This window comes from Lepidochelys kempii, chromosome 15 (genome assembly GCF_965140265.1).
Source record: "Lepidochelys kempii isolate rLepKem1 chromosome 15, rLepKem1.hap2, whole genome shotgun sequence".
Taxonomy (NCBI): Eukaryota; Metazoa; Chordata; order Testudines; family Cheloniidae; genus Lepidochelys; species Lepidochelys kempii.
In genome coordinates, this window is record NC_133270.1 from 9,413,875 (window position 1) to 9,432,152 (window position 18,278).

The 18,278-nt window shown below is 43.1% G+C and overlaps 1 protein-coding gene across 2 annotated transcripts in view; it reads right to left on the minus strand.

Annotated features, from left to right (window-relative positions):
• Nucleotides 1-18,278, minus strand: part of TAOK3 (TAO kinase 3) — a 142,831-nt gene that overhangs the window by 15,508 nt on the left and 109,045 nt on the right. For both annotated transcript variants that reach the window (XM_073312562.1, XM_073312563.1), the window contains exons 13-14: nt 15,845-16,051; nt 5,464-5,598 (exon numbers count right to left, since the gene is read on the minus strand). In XM_073312562.1, coding sequence (XP_073168663.1) covers nt 5,464-5,598; nt 15,845-16,051 — 342 coding nt within the window. The remainder of the gene's footprint in view (nt 1-5,463; nt 5,599-15,844; nt 16,052-18,278) is intronic.

Genomic DNA, 18,278 nt, shown 5'->3' on the forward strand with positions numbered 1-18,278 from the left:
TAAGGCTCGATTCCCAGGGAGAACTTGTGGCTGTGTTAAAGCCAACCATGTGCAAGAGAAAGAAACATCTCCTCTTTACATCAAGGATCGAAGGACATTACTCTGAAGTTAACTAGACTGATCATACACTTGCACACCGGCAGTAGGAAGCGAAACCAACTATGGCATGATGAGTGACAGTCTTCAAATGGATACGATGGGGGTGAAGGTCAGTCCGATGTTAATGACACAAAATCATGAGAACAGTGAGGAAGCACTATCACAACATGTTAATGGCGCCCTTGACTATACAAGGACATTAAAGTACTTTATGAACAACAGAATCCCACAGATTATAATGGATAAGGGAAGACGACTGATTTGTTCACTGCAAAATTATTTCCCAGGTGATCAGAAAATGTCAGAATACTTTAAAGCCAAACATACTAGAAGTTGTTAAAGTTCTGTGTTGAAATAAACATACTAAACAGTTAGGACAGCTACAGAATTGAATGGCTGAATAAAATACAACAGCTTTTACCAAGGCTTATTTGTTCCCCATTTTTAGTATGGTTAAGGGATGTGTAACCAGGTGTCTTTTCCAGCCTGCTCCCAACCACCCTACACATTATGCAGAATTCAAACTCATCCTCCCTGAGATTTGGTTTTATTAACAGTAAGAAAGTTTAGCTCAACCCTCCTCCCCAGCTCTAGCTATTACTTGGATTCCTCCCTACACACTACTCAGCCTGCACACCATATCCTCTCCCCAGAGAGCCATGCCCACATCTCACATCCAGGTGAGATGAGCAACCAGAATCAACATAACCATCTTCCAGAAATATCAGCCCCTGATAGCAAAGGGGGAGGCGGGGTGTTTCAAGAAAAGATGCCCAGTCTTTTACAATGAGAAAAAGGACTATGAGAAGACAATAGTATCAACTGAAGACTTTGTAGGCAGGGGTTGAGGTACTATCAGTCAGGTGATTCTGTCAAGAGAAACACACACCATGTGGATAGAATGCCATAGATTTTCAACAGACCCAGAGAACAGTATATTAATTAAAATAGACATGTCTGTATTTGGAATCCAACTGGCCTGATGTTATTTCAGTGGGCAGACCCATAGAACACTGCCTTCATGTACCAGATGCCTAAGGACTTTAAGGTCCCAGAGCGAGAATACAAGATTCCCTTGTCTGCATTTTGATTCCAAACAGAATAAGGCAGCCTTCAGTTGAATCCACATTGCTACTGTCACTAACACTCTAGGATTTTAGGCACCAGAGGCCATCGTCTCAAAAAACCCATATTAAGTGAACAACTATGAAGGTAGGCACCCAAAAGTGTGGTAGGTCCTCAGAAAAAGGGGTTGAGCCCAAAATAAATAAATAAAATCAAACAATATTGTTACCGTCATCCAACCCCATCCTGTCTCTAAATGCATGGATTTGACCAACTTCCTTTTCAGGGTGGATGCTGCCTGACCTTTGTGATCAAGATGCAGCATGTCCTGCATTCTTTCCAGGTGAGGGAAACTGGGGTTTTCCAAGCTCCAGAGCGGAGGTTCTTGAATTGTGGCCTGTGGACCACTGGTGATGTGCAAAACATGTGGTTCATTATCTGTGGAGAAGTGGCAGGGCACACAAGGCTGACACCTCCTATATTGCATTAAAATCAACAAAAAGCACATGGAACGCATTCTCCTTGCTGTCCCATGTAAGTGATGGCCCCTGTTGCCACAGGGATGTGACGGAATTGCAAATGGTCTGAATCATAAACAATGAGAAAGAAGGCGGCTCTTGAGATACACTGTTAAATAGCGGTCCACACTATGAACAAATCTGAGAACCTCGGTTCCAGAAGAGGACTAAAATCCTCCTTAAAAGGCACATCACATTCTTGCCTGAATAATTTTTACCTACTATTCTTACAAAAAATACCTAAGATCACTGTCTCTGAAAGAGATTAGAAAAAAAAAATTTCTGTTTTCACAGCTTGTTTCCTTTGTGCCTCGAGCAGCACTTTGTGGGTAGTCCATTTCACTGTTCCTCCTATAAAGTCAGTCCGTTTCTCTATTGTTTGTGTGGTGCTCCCATGCAGAAACAGGGCAAAACACCACATTTAAAATCAATGGGAAAGTGTGACTGTATAACCATAACATTTATCATGGGTTCAGGGGTAGATGAACTACCTAAAAGGACTTTTAACTAATGTTTGGAAATGGACTACATTTCAAACCGGCAGCGCCCTTTTAGAGACACTCATGTCCTCTGAGGGCCTGCACTACAGCAAAGTCAGACCAGGGAGAGCCTGAAGGTTCAGAGATCACAGATATTGTTCCTGAATTCAACCAGCTGGGACAGCGATTCTGCAATACATCCCCCTCCCTCCCCAGAGCAGAATGCATTCTATCTACAGTGCTGTCCATCTGTCAGGCTGGGAGTTTTGAGGGAGTCTCATTGGAAGATGATTTTTCACCCGAACAAAACAACGCATATTTACACAGATGTTTTCATCCCAAGAGATCACTACTAACATCAGAGCAGTCCATGGCCTTTATGAAATAGTCATTATTTCTCTCACAACTGCATAACTCTTCAGGGGTTGGGGGGCAGAACCCAAAGAAAGCAACTGATGGATAGCAATGGGGAGTGGCCTGGGGTGGGGGGAGCAATCAAATCTGCTCTTATTTTAGAAGATGCCAATGCCATGGGATCTAACGTCCATGTAGGGAAGACAGGATACCTTAAGATACCGTATGGAAGCAACAGAGTGAAAATCAACTAGAAGAATGGAGAACCTTTGAGATCTGAATGGCTGGTTGCAGGGATGCTAGAAATCTCCCACCTGATGCTCACTAAGTAACCAACCCCCTTCTGGCAATTCTGAGCTTTCCCTCTGTACGCGCACCCTAAAACAGATCGGAGTGAGGATGAGTTATGAATCCTCCCAACTCCACAGAATTATTAACTGCAACTGTAGTGGCATATAACCACAAAAGAGTTACATAAATGAGGTCTTTGAATCAAAGGGGGAAAAGCCACTGATATAACCGAACTGAAAGAAAACAAGTATTCCCATTATAAAGTGAAATAAAACATACACAAAAGATTGTAATACCCACACATGCAACTACATCCCCTCTACCCCCGACGGGTTTTTATGGGGAAACCGTTTTAATCTTTTCCTTTGTATTCGGATAAGGGAGGAACAACAAAACCTTCACATGAGCTGCTACTGTATGTTGCTTTCCTGTCATTCCACTTCATTCCTGGCATAAGAAAGGACAGGGAGGTGTTCTCAGATACAGACACTGGAAGCGGAAGGATGGAAGCATATGGATGAAAGAAAATCCCACGCTTCACCTAAGAAGAGAGTGGTGCTGGTTGATATACTGAATGGATTTAACCGGTAGGTATCATCAGTCTCCTATTCACTCTTGCCAGAAGACACCATGGTGCGCATGCATGGCTGCACTCATGTGAACTCCAAACCAGCCCAGCATGACCTCAAACGTACTTTGCCTCAGGAACGTGCTCCGTGTAAATGACAGGAAAAAAGAAAGTTCCCTACTCAGCCTCACAACCCCTTTAACTATATGGGGATTTGGTCACGTAGGCTGAGAAGCTTTAGCAAATCCAAGTATCCCGAAGACCCAGTGCACACAGTATCAGCCCCAGAGGAGGCTGCCATGAAGTGGGGTTTAGGAGTGACCTTGGGATGTAAGCTGCCCTGAGCACAGGAGTTCAATGGGCTGTCTGGACAAGGCATTTCATCTTCACATGAGCACCCTCTACTGGCTGGCAGATGGCTCTCAAAAATCCTCCATCGCCATGGGATAACTTGTTGATAGCAGAATTCACTGAAGTACTGAGGCAAAGGAATAGAACCCCTGGAGAATTACAAGGTGAAAGAAAACAGGAATTATGCCCTCTGGTGTTGGAGTTAAGGTAGTGAGGAGCCTTCTATGGCGGGTAAAAGATATCAGCCAGCAAGATGCCAGTATATGTATGGAGTTTTTTTTTTGGCTTGTACCATGACATGTTGAGTAGTTTATCGTTTGTCCCCCGACTCCAACTTGACTGGAAAGAGGGTTTCCTATGAGTTCAGTTCAGACAATTGCTTGGCACTGTACAGTCTACAAAAACAGACAGTCCCCAGCACGAGAATATCAGAGAAAGGGTGTAGGGTATCTCAGGTCCCTGTTGGGTCAGGAATGCTGGTACAAAGACCTCTAATGCACAGGTTTCTAGGTCACCCTTTGAATTTGGGGGGGAACAATCAGAGCGTGTGTTACTCAGAAGCACACCTGGGAAAAGAAACTCACTGCCCTAGATGCAGGCCAAAAACAGGAATGGTAGTGATCTGAATTCCACTGCTTCATTTTTGGTTTCAGCAGCACAAACAATATTAATATCCCCACTGCCCAGGCTTTAACCTAAGGTTAACACACACACACACACAGGCTGGGGTTGTGGAGGGGAATCATCAAATGGTGGTGATGGGGAAGGGGGAATCATTCAGATACACACTCAAACAAAAAGGGGGAGGGTTACCCATTGTAATTTCTGGGTTGGCCTACGATGACGTCATAATAGGCAGCAAATGCAATTGCCAGACACTGGATACTTTGTAAATCTTCCTACCCATGTGACCTCCAATGTCAGTTCGGCTGAAATATTTAATATTTCAATTTATTTTCAGTTTAGGACCCTGTTTCTTGCTTATGCCATCTCTCTCTCCCTCTCGGAAGGCTGCTGCTGCTGATTTCAGGCTATGTGTATGAGAGAGACAGAGAGATGGTGGAGGAGGCAAGGAAACTAACTCTTCCAGCACACACCCCTTTTGCTACTACAAAGCCATCTACACGATCACATTTGCAATAGTACAAATGCTGCCAGATCCTGTCAACCCCTTCTCCTCTCTTCATAAGCCCACAGGCTGCTGTAAATCCTCATTTATTGGAGCCAGGCGATGTTTATGGGTTTGAATGGGGAAAAAATGCAGTAAATACAGTTGCTTGAAATAAATAAATCAACGAGCCATATGTAGCCAGCAATTCATCCCTGGGAGATAATGGTCTCATTTTTTAAATGACTAAATATATCAGCACTTGGATTTTTTCTGTTCAAAAAACAAAACCTATTACCTATACACGTGCAAATAAATATATATGCATGCACACCGATTAGTCTCTTACTAGTAGTCACCACTAACAAAAGAGAGAGATGCAATACAGAAAAAATCAGAGAGGAAATCAACTTCACCCATAAATGTGTTTGATTTTACATAGGCTAGAAACACACCCAGCATGGATTTTTTTACATTTCTCTCTCTCTCACACACACCTCTTTCTGTGCAATATCTAGTTGCTATGCCAACAAAAAGAAAAATGGGCGAGAAGAAAATTCTTAACCCTCTTCCCAACCAAAGAGACAGAGAGGAAGACTGGGGGGGGTGGGGGTGGTGGTGTTTGCTTACCAAAGATGCTGATTTGATTGTGGCAAAGCGCTCTCGGTTCCGGTAGTGGAGGGCCTGATTCTGGACTGACTGGGTAGGCCGCAGCTCAGGCCTGTGATCCCTGTGGCCCACCTCATCCCTTATAAATACATGATCCTGCAGAAATGGATAAAAACAAGGAGAAAGTCCAGCTGTGCTCTTTCCTCACCGGCTGCCTCTTTCTCACCCCTCTTTCTGCACAAGCACTGGTGTTTGAAAGGCATAGTTTAGCTCTCTGCTAGCCCCTGCAGCTCCCACAGTCCAAAATGAATAAGCAACACATTGCAGCCTTCAGTTAAGAATGTCAGCTGATCGCTAGTGGGATGCCTTCTGAATCCCTGGCAGAATTTTTTTTTTTTAACCTCCAGAATTACATATGTGCAAAAAAATGAAGCAAAAGCACAAAGCAATGCAGAGCAATCAGACTCTTCACAAAGGTTTGCTTAAAGCGCTGCAACCAAATAATCCCTTTAAAAATGTGATTTCCATGTCTAGCCAGGAGGATGCCGTTCCCTTTTAACACAGGAGCAAGATTTTGCCTCATTCCCTTTCAAGATTTGCTTTCTCCTTAATTTGATCTTTTTGTCTGCTAGCTGCTCTGAAGAAGGATCATTCTGCCTAAAAACATTGCAGGCTTGCAGAGATCAGCTTCCCTATCTTGTGCTGGGAAGACTCAGTGACCACTCAGGGATCCTGCTTTCCAGTCATGATCGTGCACAGTTCTAGCACTTTCTCTCCACAGCCTCGCAAAGGGTTTTTTTTTTTTTTTTTTAAAGAGACAGCTCATAGGTTTACCACAAATGGTCTTCTCTGAAATCTCTCACTCTCTAGTTGTCAAAGGCTTAAGAACTAGTGATTTTGCAGCTGAAATACCATGCATTTAAGTGTTGTAACAAAAAGCAGCATTCTGTCGATCGCTCAAAATCCATGCCCTCTCCAGACAGGCCTGTGAAAGTCCATGACGGTTGACTTGTTAAGAGAAATGGCTATAAAGGTGACTTCTAAAAGGGAAAAGTATTTGCAAACTGTGTTCCCGGGTCAGCCCAGCCATGTCCAGCGTACACTGGACATCTTGCCAAAGAATTCCAGCTGCTGCTCTCACCAGTGCAGAGTCAAAGGACCTAGCACAGCTGGAAGCTCTGGAGCAGACAGAGTTGCCAACTCTTGTCCTTTGGTATTTTCTTAAAGCCCCAGCTCCTGAAGTCAATTACATGAGAATCTCTGTTTTCGTTAAAAAAAACAGTTTCTAGACCTTGTGGCTATAGAGTAAAGGTTGAAAACGGGACTCATAAAGGCCCTCATACCAGAAGGCAAATAAAAAGATCCACAAACTAATTTTTAAAAAAAATCTCCTGATTTTCAGAGGCCTGATTCATTATTTTTTGAACACTCGGTAAAGGCAACACTGCAGATGGCCCCTGACTTCATAGCCATCCTGTCCTCTAGACCACGGCTGAGCAAGATTAGAAACCACAGTTACTGGCTGGTCTTCACTAGTATTCCCACCAGTCAGTACTACTAGTACGAAACTATGAAAAAACTCTTAGTGCAGACAAGGTGTGTCTTGACATGCCTCTTCCTTGCCTCCTAGGAACATCTCTCTCACACAGACTTTATTTTAGAACCATATTTATCACCATTTTACCCAAATTCATGGACTTTCTATATTGTGAACAATATGTAGCAGAAAAGTAAAGGATATAGGAAATGGATATAGCCAGATGTGAACCACACACCATTTTAAGGTGCTGAGAGCCAATAGTTTTTCTTGTGTCCCCCATTTTGGGATTTTGCACTCTCCGCTACATCTCACATTTGAGCTTTGGGCAGGGTGGGAGGAATAGCCAGGGTTGTCAAGGAACAGAATTTACAATGGTCCTTGTATTTTTAGCATCTTCCCTCAAGGCAAGAGAGAAGACGCTAAACAACCTGCCACCCCTAAATCAGGTGGGGACAGGGAAGGTTTAAAAATTGGAGAGTGGGCAAAGAGAGAAAGATTAATAAAAGGAAGTCTCTTCTAGAAATGGAAAGTCTGTGGACTGTTAGAAAAATTTTATTTTGTATTTTTGTCACCCTGATGCTGGACATTTTGTAGGCTTCCGATTACTTTTAACAGAGGCAAACACTCCGTAAGGTTAGAGAGCAGCCATATTTGAAACTAGTCTGAATTTTAGCTTTCAGCTGTGTGTGCATTAGAGAGGGAGGAGGGTCTAAAATGTATATACATACCTGAATGAAGCTAAAGCTTAGATCTCAGTCTTTACTGAAATATCACAATTAAATATTTAAATTTCAAGAATATTTTTCAGCTAATTAGGTTCTTGTGGGTCTATTGGGAAAATATCAATCTATGAAGCTTTGTAGGATCAGAATGTTCTGGGTGATCAGGGGCTCTGTAAAAGACATTATTTATAGGATAGGCAACAGTGTTCCAAGCAGATGGACGAGCCACTAAAAATAAATCTTCTGGAATCCTAGTATGGAACATTTTTAGAAGTAGATTACGGAGGACTTCTGGAGTTCTCTACACTGCAATGACCAACCTAGGAAAGAGGGACAAGAGTGAGTGGCCGGGGGTGAAACCTCCTTTCCATTTTCCACAAGACAGCCTGAAATGATGCCTTCTCTTTGACACTTTCATTAGTTTTAATTTTCCTCCATACAAAATAGGCGGGTGAGACCCCTTGGATTCTCTAAGGGGTTGAGTATCAAGGGTGTGTCCTCACATCTTCATGTGCAACTTCCACTGACTTATGTGCAGCAGCATCTTAGGGCAGCCCAGAGAACAGTCTGCAAGAGGTGAACAACAAAATCTTTCAACAGGGCCTTTTTTGGATGTAGTTGAGGTACGTGGCAGTTAATTTGTAATCAAGCACACAAAAAGAATGGAAAATTTAATGGCTGGAGAACCTGGTGTAGACAAAAGCCCAATGACTGTCCTTGGAATCCCTGAGTCAGGGTTCGGGTCTTCTGCCTCATGCAAAATCTCCAGCAACCCTGGGTAAGCTAACAGGGCAACACACACAGAGAAATTTATCAGGTTGGCCAGAAAAAATACACATCCAATCTTTATAGCTGTCAAGACCAATGGGTGACATTTTTGTAGCAGTAACAGCTAGCACCAAATAGGTAAAAGGAGTTAAGACAAATGAGACATGAGGACCCCATTCTCCCTCTGCCAGTGAAGCATACACTGGGCGGTGAAGCCAACAGCTCCTGAGAGAGAGGTCTAGCTACAAGCACAAAGAATGGGGGTCTGTAGGTTCCATCTATTGCTTCCTTTCTGACAATAGCCTGAGCAACATCTATGAGTTTTCAGCAGACATGGGTCCAATCTGGAACCTGGTTCCAAGCCCCGTTGTATGGGTCTTTGAAGATGTTAGGAGCCAAACTTGGCATCTCAGGCCAACCTCTACAATCAGACCATTGGATCCAAACTCTCCAAAGTTTGGGCAAGTTTGGATCTGGGTCTATCCAGGCCTAAATATTGTTGACTTGGACAGCATAAGGCACATAACTGGGTTCAAACAGGCTCTATCTAGCTATTTATACGGTTCCCATCACCATAGCATCTGCACACCTTATACGCAATGACGACTATTCACGCAGCACACCTGTGAGGCAGTAAGGTACTATCGTCCCCACTTTATAGATTGGAACCTGAAGCACTGAGAGGTGAATTGACTTGCCCAAGGTCCCACAGGCAGCATAAGGAACTGAATGCCAATCTCCAGAGTCCCAGTCCAGAGCTATCAACCCAAGATCATCCTTCCTCCTCTCTGCTCATTGAAAAACAATCTTTAAAAGCTAACCCACTACACTAGCGCAACATTCTAAGGACATCTCCATATTCACAGCACTCAGATTACTGAGTGTATTGTGCGAATAATATCCCCCCCCAAAATGCTCTGATCACAAAGTCTGATCAAGTTTTTTCCTGACCACACGCATGAGAATTAGCTTAATTGGGTTTTTTGTTTTTTTTTTAAATAAACTGACCCATGCCCAAGAGCATTAGTCACAGCTGCATGGACCAGGACACACTTTTGAAACAACCTTCGCACACATGCTCAAAATATCTGCAGAGCAGAAGCTAGCAACAGCTGGGGATGAGCAAGTTATAAACAAGGGTGAACTCAACATATTAAGTATATATGGTTTGAGCCTGTTCACATTGAAGTCAATGAGAATTTTGCCTTGGATTTTGATGGGAACATGAGCAGACCCACAGCTTGCCTTAAGTGTTTCAGTACATAAAATCATTGTTGCCCATGCAATTCTGTGAAAGGTGAAGCAGATATATTTAAGTGCAAAGAATCTAGGCAACACAACATTAGAGAAAAGTCTCCATGATCTTAGCTAAGACATTTGATTGGAGAAATTCATATACGTAGAAAAACTGCATCAACGCTGATCACATTTGATCAGCAAGAAGCTAAATTCCCAAGCTTTCCTTTGCAAAAGAGCATTCACTGACATTTTGTATCTTGAGTGAGGCTAGGGGAAACAAGCAGTTGCACAGCAAGCAAATTCCCCTCAAACAGTTCAAGAGGACAGATACTACCTGGACAACAGCATCCCATAGACCAGGAGAACTGCCAGCCTTCTAGACACAAATAGGAAAGGGAGTGTTACTGAACTAACCAGGCTTAGGACCCTAAAGGGAACATACAACAGAACTGTGATAACCTCCTCCATTTCCCAGAATTCAAAGGGGGAAGGAATATAACAATGAACCCCACCCCATTCAGTTGAGCACAACACATTGGATGCATCAACAACCTGCAAGTAGGGTCACAGTTCAACAAGAGTCCCTTTGGCAAAGACTCCACGTTGATACCAATGCTTGGAATCATTCAAGGCTGGTGGGCAAGTAACGACATCTTACGCTCCACACGCAGCCAGAGCCTCCAAAAGTCCCCACTCATCCTTCCCAACCAGAAGGAAAATCCCAGAGATCTTACTCGTTCTCCAGGGGTAAATCAGAAGCCTCAGCCTGTAGGGCAACATACCCCTATATATCCATCCACTCTACATACACCGGCTGTGCACCCAGTATCCCCCCCCACGTCACTGGACCCAGCCAGGATGCCACACACACATCATGGAGCAGAGAGGAGTCATGTCTATACAACATATTTCGTTGTCATTTGTAGGGAATGATTTGGAAAGTTGCAACAGGTAGGTGGACAATGGGCAGAGAAAAGAGGAGTCGATTTGGTTTGTGGGGCTTAACGATGAATGTTCTCCTTTCAGATCTCTTGTTTTAAAAATGTTTTATACAAATGGGTATTTATTTACAAGCTGACATCCTAAAGGTTTCACCAGACAAATAATATTATGAAGAAACACTAAGTGCTTAATGTTGGTAGCAGCACACCACTAGCAGCTCTTCACTGTGGTTGAACAAAACAACAATGTGGAATGTGATACTTAAAAAAAACAACCCCCCCGCCCCCCAAAGACTACACCTTTATTTGCAGTAAAAATGCTGTTCTCATTACACCCAATCTAGCTGAACTATTGTGATGTAATCTCCCAAGGAAGTGCTCCAAATCCTGTCTTGGCATATTTAGCTAGGACAATGTCTACCAAGACACTATAAGACACACGACTGCAGGGTCAGTTTGATGGCGTGATTGACAATAAGTCATCTATTATGTGTGTAAGCCAAAAAGGAAGGGCGCGGATATGCTGCTGAACAGCACCCTGGTAAATATTAATGTACCAAAAATTTCCCCTTGCTGCTAATGCCGAAAGGGAACACACCATATGCTCTGTCTGGCTATGAAGAGTTACTGCCACAGGCAACATGTTTTATGCTGAAAGTGGCATTTGGAACGTTGTCATGCTTCCTGATGCCATTACTGCAATGGGTTTCAGTGCTTTATGTTTACGATGGCGCCAGCATCTATTCCTCCCTATAAAATAAAGGCAACTGTAACTGCTGATTAAACCCTAAGGCGGCAATTCTCAAATGCCATCCCTAGCTAGCATTATTCAGAAGTCCAAACGAGTAGAAGAGAGCATCTCTGGAGTACCATGCAAATGGTTATGTAGGATGGACAAATCAAACCTGACCAACACTTCGCATTTCTAATGCACACAGCAAGTATCTGGATGCCATAAGGAAGGAAACAACATTCTGTCCTCCAAGCACCCACTGATGGTATTTGGGCTTTGTTGTTCCTGGGTCATGTGGCTTTAGAAGCATAGAGCGAATTCAGAGTGCAACTGGCACAATTTCTGCCCCCTTCAAGATACAACTGTTTGGTCTGCACTAGAGAGGTCACTTTGCCTGCAATTCGTAACTTGAGTGAGTGACTGAATCCACTTCCAAAGGGAGATGACCAGGGGAATGTAGATCCAAAAGTAACATGATCTTTGGCTAGAGAAGTAGTTACCCAATGCTCTCTCTAAAGAGAGGTTGATCCACGTTTCCGCTAGTAAATTAGTGAGATGCCTCTCCATTACACTAGCCAGATTAACACAGCATACAGAGAGGCAAACACTTGGACAGTCACCCTGGGAAGGAAAGCTCCCAGGTAGCTTGTGGGAGCTGGATGGAGACATGATAGACATCTGGGCTTCTTTTAAGAAATGTGGTGTTGGTCACTAGATCAGCAGACTGGTCCCTCAGGAGGTCCTACAGCTGCAATGTGATTCAGGAAAGGGAGGCTGTGGAAAGCGTGCAGCTGCCTGCCACTCTAGCCCATTTACATGTCATTGGCTCTGTTGGTACCAGCTGTGACAACTGGCTCAGAGTTGATATGAAGAACTACCCACCCTGTCTCGAGAGAGGCAGCCTTCCCCTACACTCCCATCTACAAACTCAGTCTTGCTCTGCTGGACTTTTAACAGATGAGCTCAAGTGGCCTTTATTCTAAACATAAGCATAGATGCTATGACAGCCAAGGGCTTTAATTCTCCGTCAGAGATTATGTCCCTAGGAAGGGCTTGGGACACACCTTCTCCCTGCAGAGCTTAATTATGTTCACAAATGTTATATGGCGTGAGTGAATTACCCACAAGTACCAAGAGTTACTATAACCAGAGCAGCTAGATGAGAAACACAAGGTCATTTCATTTATTTTTGGCCAGAAAGCATGCTCCATTTCTTCATTTTAAAAAATCTACGACTGTCTAATAGAGGTGAAAATGCCAGTGCAAGGCGTTTGGCCTGCTTCTTATGCTTCACTTAGAATTCAAAATAGCTAGTAACAACTGTGAGGCTTAGAATCTTTGCCAGGGGCACACAAACTTTGCTCAACCAAGAACTTCATTGGTGTCTTGCCAAGAACCCAAGGCCTGCCTCTAATTTACATAAAATGGAATCAGTTGCAGTTCCTATCCAGACTGGCCTCTCAGATCAGGAAGGAGAACTGCATGATGGGATCTGTAGTTTTCATGACACCACTAAATTATTATAAACTTTTAAGTGGAATGTGTGTGAGAAAAGATTGATAGGTTTATAATATTTTAAGATGGATTTATTTAAAACATTAGCATCCTTATGTAATTTTGCTAGCTTGTGATGTTTTAATAGCTTTCAGATACATAAGATGGCATTATTATTAATAATCATTTACAGAGCATCAAAAATGCACATGGCACTTGTTTTGATAAGGGTCAAATCCATTGCGTGAAAGCATGTGAGTTAAGTGAGACTAGATGATGGCCAGATCAAGCTCAGAGACTTATTTTAAATCAGTATTTCTTTCTTTTGCTTTAGAAGTTGGTTAAACTGAAGATGAAGACTTCATTTTAACTGGACCTGAGCTCATCATGACTTGTGAGTGGTTAAGGCTCCTGAGTGACACTAACAACCTATTGTTCCCATGGTACTTTTTCAACAGCCAGTAGAAACACAAGTTGGTGTGGAATACTTTAGAGCACAGATTATACAGAGACATGATTAATATGGGCACTAAGCTAACAGGAGGTCTCAAACTTTCACTAGCAAACTTTTCAAAAGGAGGAAACTTTAAGAAACTAAAATGTCTATCTTCAAATACTGTAAATACACACGTATAAAGCCTATTTTAATTTAATTTCTATGTTTTAACCTCTGCAGTTAGCTTTTATTAGCAGGCATGTGCATTTATAACAAAATATAGCTAGATGTGAGAATTGCTATCACCAAACTAATAAAATACTGGTAAAATACATATAAAATATAACTTTAATGTAATATGTTGTACTGCATACCTATATATATACTCTGCATTTTCCTGTATACGCAGATATGATAGAAGACAATAAAAAGTTAACATTTGCCAGATGTTACCAGAGATCTATCATATTGTAAGTATAGGGGGAGAATAGTGATTTTCTCAGAATATGTGCTGTGGTAACTGATGGCAAATGTTGATTTTTTAATGATAACCACTATACAAAAAGGACAATTAGCCTAAGAACACTTATATTTTCAGTGATCTACAAGTGGGCAAGAGTGCCTTAAATCACAAATATGAATGAGTGCCCAGGCCTCCTTCTTCACTTGTAAAGCTCTGAGAAAAGAAACACACTCAGCTAGTTGGTGTCTCAGATGTTAATTTCATAGAGTGGGAGTGATGTGTACATGCAGAGTGCAACAATGAATTTATGCAAGAATATTCTCCCGGCCAACAAATATACCCATCATATCCGTGTCACCAGTAATATACATGTCTTCAGTCATGAGCACTGCATCAACACTGCATGTAAGCCAAGAGGTATAGTGGGAATTTTCAAAAGGTCTAAGGAGTTAGGCACCAAATTCTCATTGGCATTACTTGAGATGGAAGATACTCCGCACCGGACATTGACAGCTGTACACAAATCCTGAAAAACTAGACCATAACCCTACCTATCATCCTGTATTTATACACAGGAAGTGTTGTAAAATTACTACAAAATTAAACTTTATTCTTAAAATGAAGAGCTACTCCATTCCTATAAAATAAATGCAATTCGTGTCTGATAGGAGCTGCACACGTTTTATTTTCATGAGCTGTAGTGACATTTACAAGCCAGTAAAATCATTGTAACTTATGAAAACAAACATCCACATCATCCCCCTTCAAAGTGTATCTTGTATATCTTGGCAATACATACAAATGCATAACAAGAAAGAATAAAAATATTTAATTTCTGAAACCTACATAGAATGAGAGAAAGCTCCAGCTACGACCAGGGACAGCATAAAGCCTCTGGAGCATCTTCTTCCCTCCATTAGGGGGAATATGTGAACTGGTGTTTCACACTTAACCTTTTTTAAGGAAACAGCGGTGAATGCTGAAGGTGGGGTTTCCAGCATATTTGAGAAGGTAAATCTGGGAGTACCCTTTAGCTTAGAACTAAATTATGGTACTTCCCTATCAGTACCTTTATAAATATACATTATAATTTATTGCTTGAAGGTCCAACTGAGTGCACACGAGAAAAGTCTTAAATTGCAGGTGCTGACATTTTCAATGACAAACTGCAGTTTTATTTTTTTAGACAAGCTTGTTTAGAAGAATAAGCATTTAAATGGTTAAAACTAGGCTTTGCTGTTATCGTGCCAGTGAGAAATTCCCCCTTCTACTGTAGCACTGTACTGTGGGATGTTAGCTTCTCTAGCTGCAGAACATCCCCATATATACTTTTACACTCTTTGTACACACAGTTACAGCAACCACCTCGATTGTACTGTCCATCATTTGCGGACACTACCAGGGGTATGTAAAAGTTAACTCTGAATGGCAAGTGCAGGGTTAGCGCCTGGCCTGTATCCAGATGACTTCACCTCTGTAGCTGCCACTCTAATAAGCAGAGCAGATAATCCGTGAAAGAGACAATGAAAGAGCAGGACGGAGTGGAATTTTGCTTCAAAACTTACCTCGCAGGAGTGCTTCAGTGTGCTAAGCTCCCGTCCAGAGGGAGGAGCCAAGTACAACTCAGACTTTGGTCACAAACCATGACTGCTAAGTGGTACCTTAGTAGATGCAGCCACTTCAACCCACAACACAATGTGGCACGACTGCTCAGAGGAGAATGAGGATCGGAAGCCTAAGAGGTGCTGCAGGCAAGGATGAAGGGGCCCATGCAGAGCTGGGTGAGGAAGCATGCAGGGAACCTACCTGCTCGACGGCTGGCTTTCGACAGTGCCGTCACAGCAACAGCTTTTTATGATTATTTTCAAAGATCATTTAATTGCAAAAGCCAGAAGAGAAACACCACAAAGAGCTCGATCCCACCGGAGTCTGCTGAGCCTCCTGCTCTCGCAGCAGGTTAGCGAGGGCACTCACTACACACTGCTGGGTTGGGCCTTAAGGAACCTGAACCCACCTGAGGGACAGAAGCGGCTGCCTGAAGCTGCAAAGAGCCCTGGAGAACATACCTTCTTGTGCACCACGGAGGACGTGGAATTAATTGTGCTCTCGTCGTCATGCATCATGACCAGTTCAGGGCTGCTCTCATCCATGACTTCCTGCATGCTGTTCACACTGCTGCTCTGACTGCCTGTGCTCACAGACATACTTGGGATGGAATGGTTGCTGCCCAGACTGTCCATCTTCCGATTCAGGTTTGATCCATGCTCACTGTCCTGCAAAACAAGGGGCACCAGAGTTACAAACACTGCAGGAGATGAACTGCCTCGTGCATATTCCTGCAGTGCCCAACATTGCTCTGCAAGCCTGCAGAGTTACAGGATCTCTGCTGCTCTTTTCCAGCGCCTAAATTCCTTGTTGTTCGCCTCCTAAAGGCCAAACCAGACATCACCCTAAGGTTACAGAGGCTCTCAGTCAGTTTTCTCTTCTGTGCTCTGCTGCCATAGCATCTCAGGCTGCAAGCCAGTTCTCTCTCAAACTAAGCCAGACATGATTAGCGTTTGACTGGGAACCTCCCAGGGGACATCGAGGTGCTGCTGTAAGTCGTGCCAGTGATAGAGAAAGGGGCTCTCTTCCCTCAGAGTCTGTAGTGAAACAATGCTCCAGCCTCTACTAGCGGAGGTGCTGTGTATTGGAGATGTAAAAACTGGGGTCCCGACTGTTTGTGATCCCTTAGGAATCCCAAGGCACTTTTCCCAGGAGCAGGGGTTTTAACCTTGATGTCCGGGCCAAACAGAAATCACATTCTGTCAATGTAAATGACGCTTGTAGTTTCTATTAAGATACACCGAGTATCCTAAGCGCTTATGCAGGAGCTGCATACTTTTAAACAGCTAAGTTGCTCTGCAGAAGAGGCTGCACTACAATGGGTGAAAGCATTATATTTAATTACATGATCTCACAATTATTTCTCAAACACCACGATAGAACATGCCCTTTTTTCTACAAACTTAAATGCACAAAAGTAGCATCTTGCAATATTTTTCCTTCTCATGTGCTTGCACCAGTTGGGTAATCATAGTGGGCTAGTCTGACCTGTACTGGCTTACAGAGAAGAGAAGTTATATTAAGCGATCTAAGTCAAAGGGTTATCACCAGAGGAGGTGCCGCTGGCAGGTAATTCTCTATAAGGGCCGTGGGGCTCCAGAATGCCCTCCAATCTCTAGTCCACAATAGCCCTGATTAGCCAAAATTCAGTGCATACTGCAGGGCAATCTTGGTCGGGCCTTTGAAAAGAGCTGGGGAGAGAGACTTTATTAGCCAAGGACTAGGCTGTTATCTGTAGTAAGAGCTGCTGTTTGGTAGAAGGGCTTGCTGACTAAAATTTGTATTTAGTTTTGTAATGTTAAGTAATTGGCAGAGCTCTCAGTTTGTGTACGGGTGCTTTTGGATTATACTAAACCAAATTAAAACATCCCATGACAGTGATACACACATACAAGAAAGAACAATTGTACACCAAGCTACACATGTGTAGCGAAAGCTGCAGAAGAAACCACATATTATACTGCAACATTTGAGAAACAGTCCATGAGTATGAAATTAAAGAATGCATATGCACAAAGGACAGTGTTGAGGCTGCACATACAACCTGAACTTTCTTCACTTCCTGGCCTGAGTGCCTAAACATGCAACTGTAACTTTCTCCTGATAGGTTTTGATGGGAGTTCCTTTAGAAAAAAGTTTCAAAGCTCCAAAATGTGGAACTCATTGGATATATACCCAGCGATGTTCACAATAGGGAACACATCTCCTGCACTCCCTAGGAAGCCTACTGGAGGGAACCCTTCCCTCCCTCCCCATCCAGGGTGGGCTTTAGGAGCTAGGCAGCTTTTGCGAACAAGATGAGCAGTGACTGAGGCCAGAGCTTCATTCATTGTGCACCCTCGCTAACGTCCTGTACTGCTAAGTTAGCCATGCATACACGTGCGACACGGCCTCCCTTAGCGACACACTGACAAGCTTAGTGAGAAAACTCAGTGCAACATGTGCTGTGGATTGTAACTCAGTGATATCAAAACCAAATTCTATTGGAATACTCCAAGGCACTTCTTGGTGATGGCTATTATCTTGATACATTTCAGCACTAACCCCAGCGCTAGAGCTATTAAACATTAAAATGGGGAAAGTATTCCCCTTCCCCTCTACTTGCTGTCCTTGCAATGATTTTGTTCAGACTTTCCCCGGGGGGAGAAGAGGAGGAGGAAGAGAACACTCCTGGGCAGAGACACAGCCTGGGAATTTCAGTCTGAAAGTGTTGGAAAATTCAGAGTGACTGACAACAGGGGGTTAGAATGGAAATTCCTGCACAGCTCTACCTATCTGCTGCTCCCACTGTATAATTACCAATCTCCTTCAAAGCAGATAGCCATGGCTCCTCCAACTGGAAGTACAGGCAGGTGTTTCTTCAAAAGTGCTATCAGTGCCATTCTGTATCTCAGC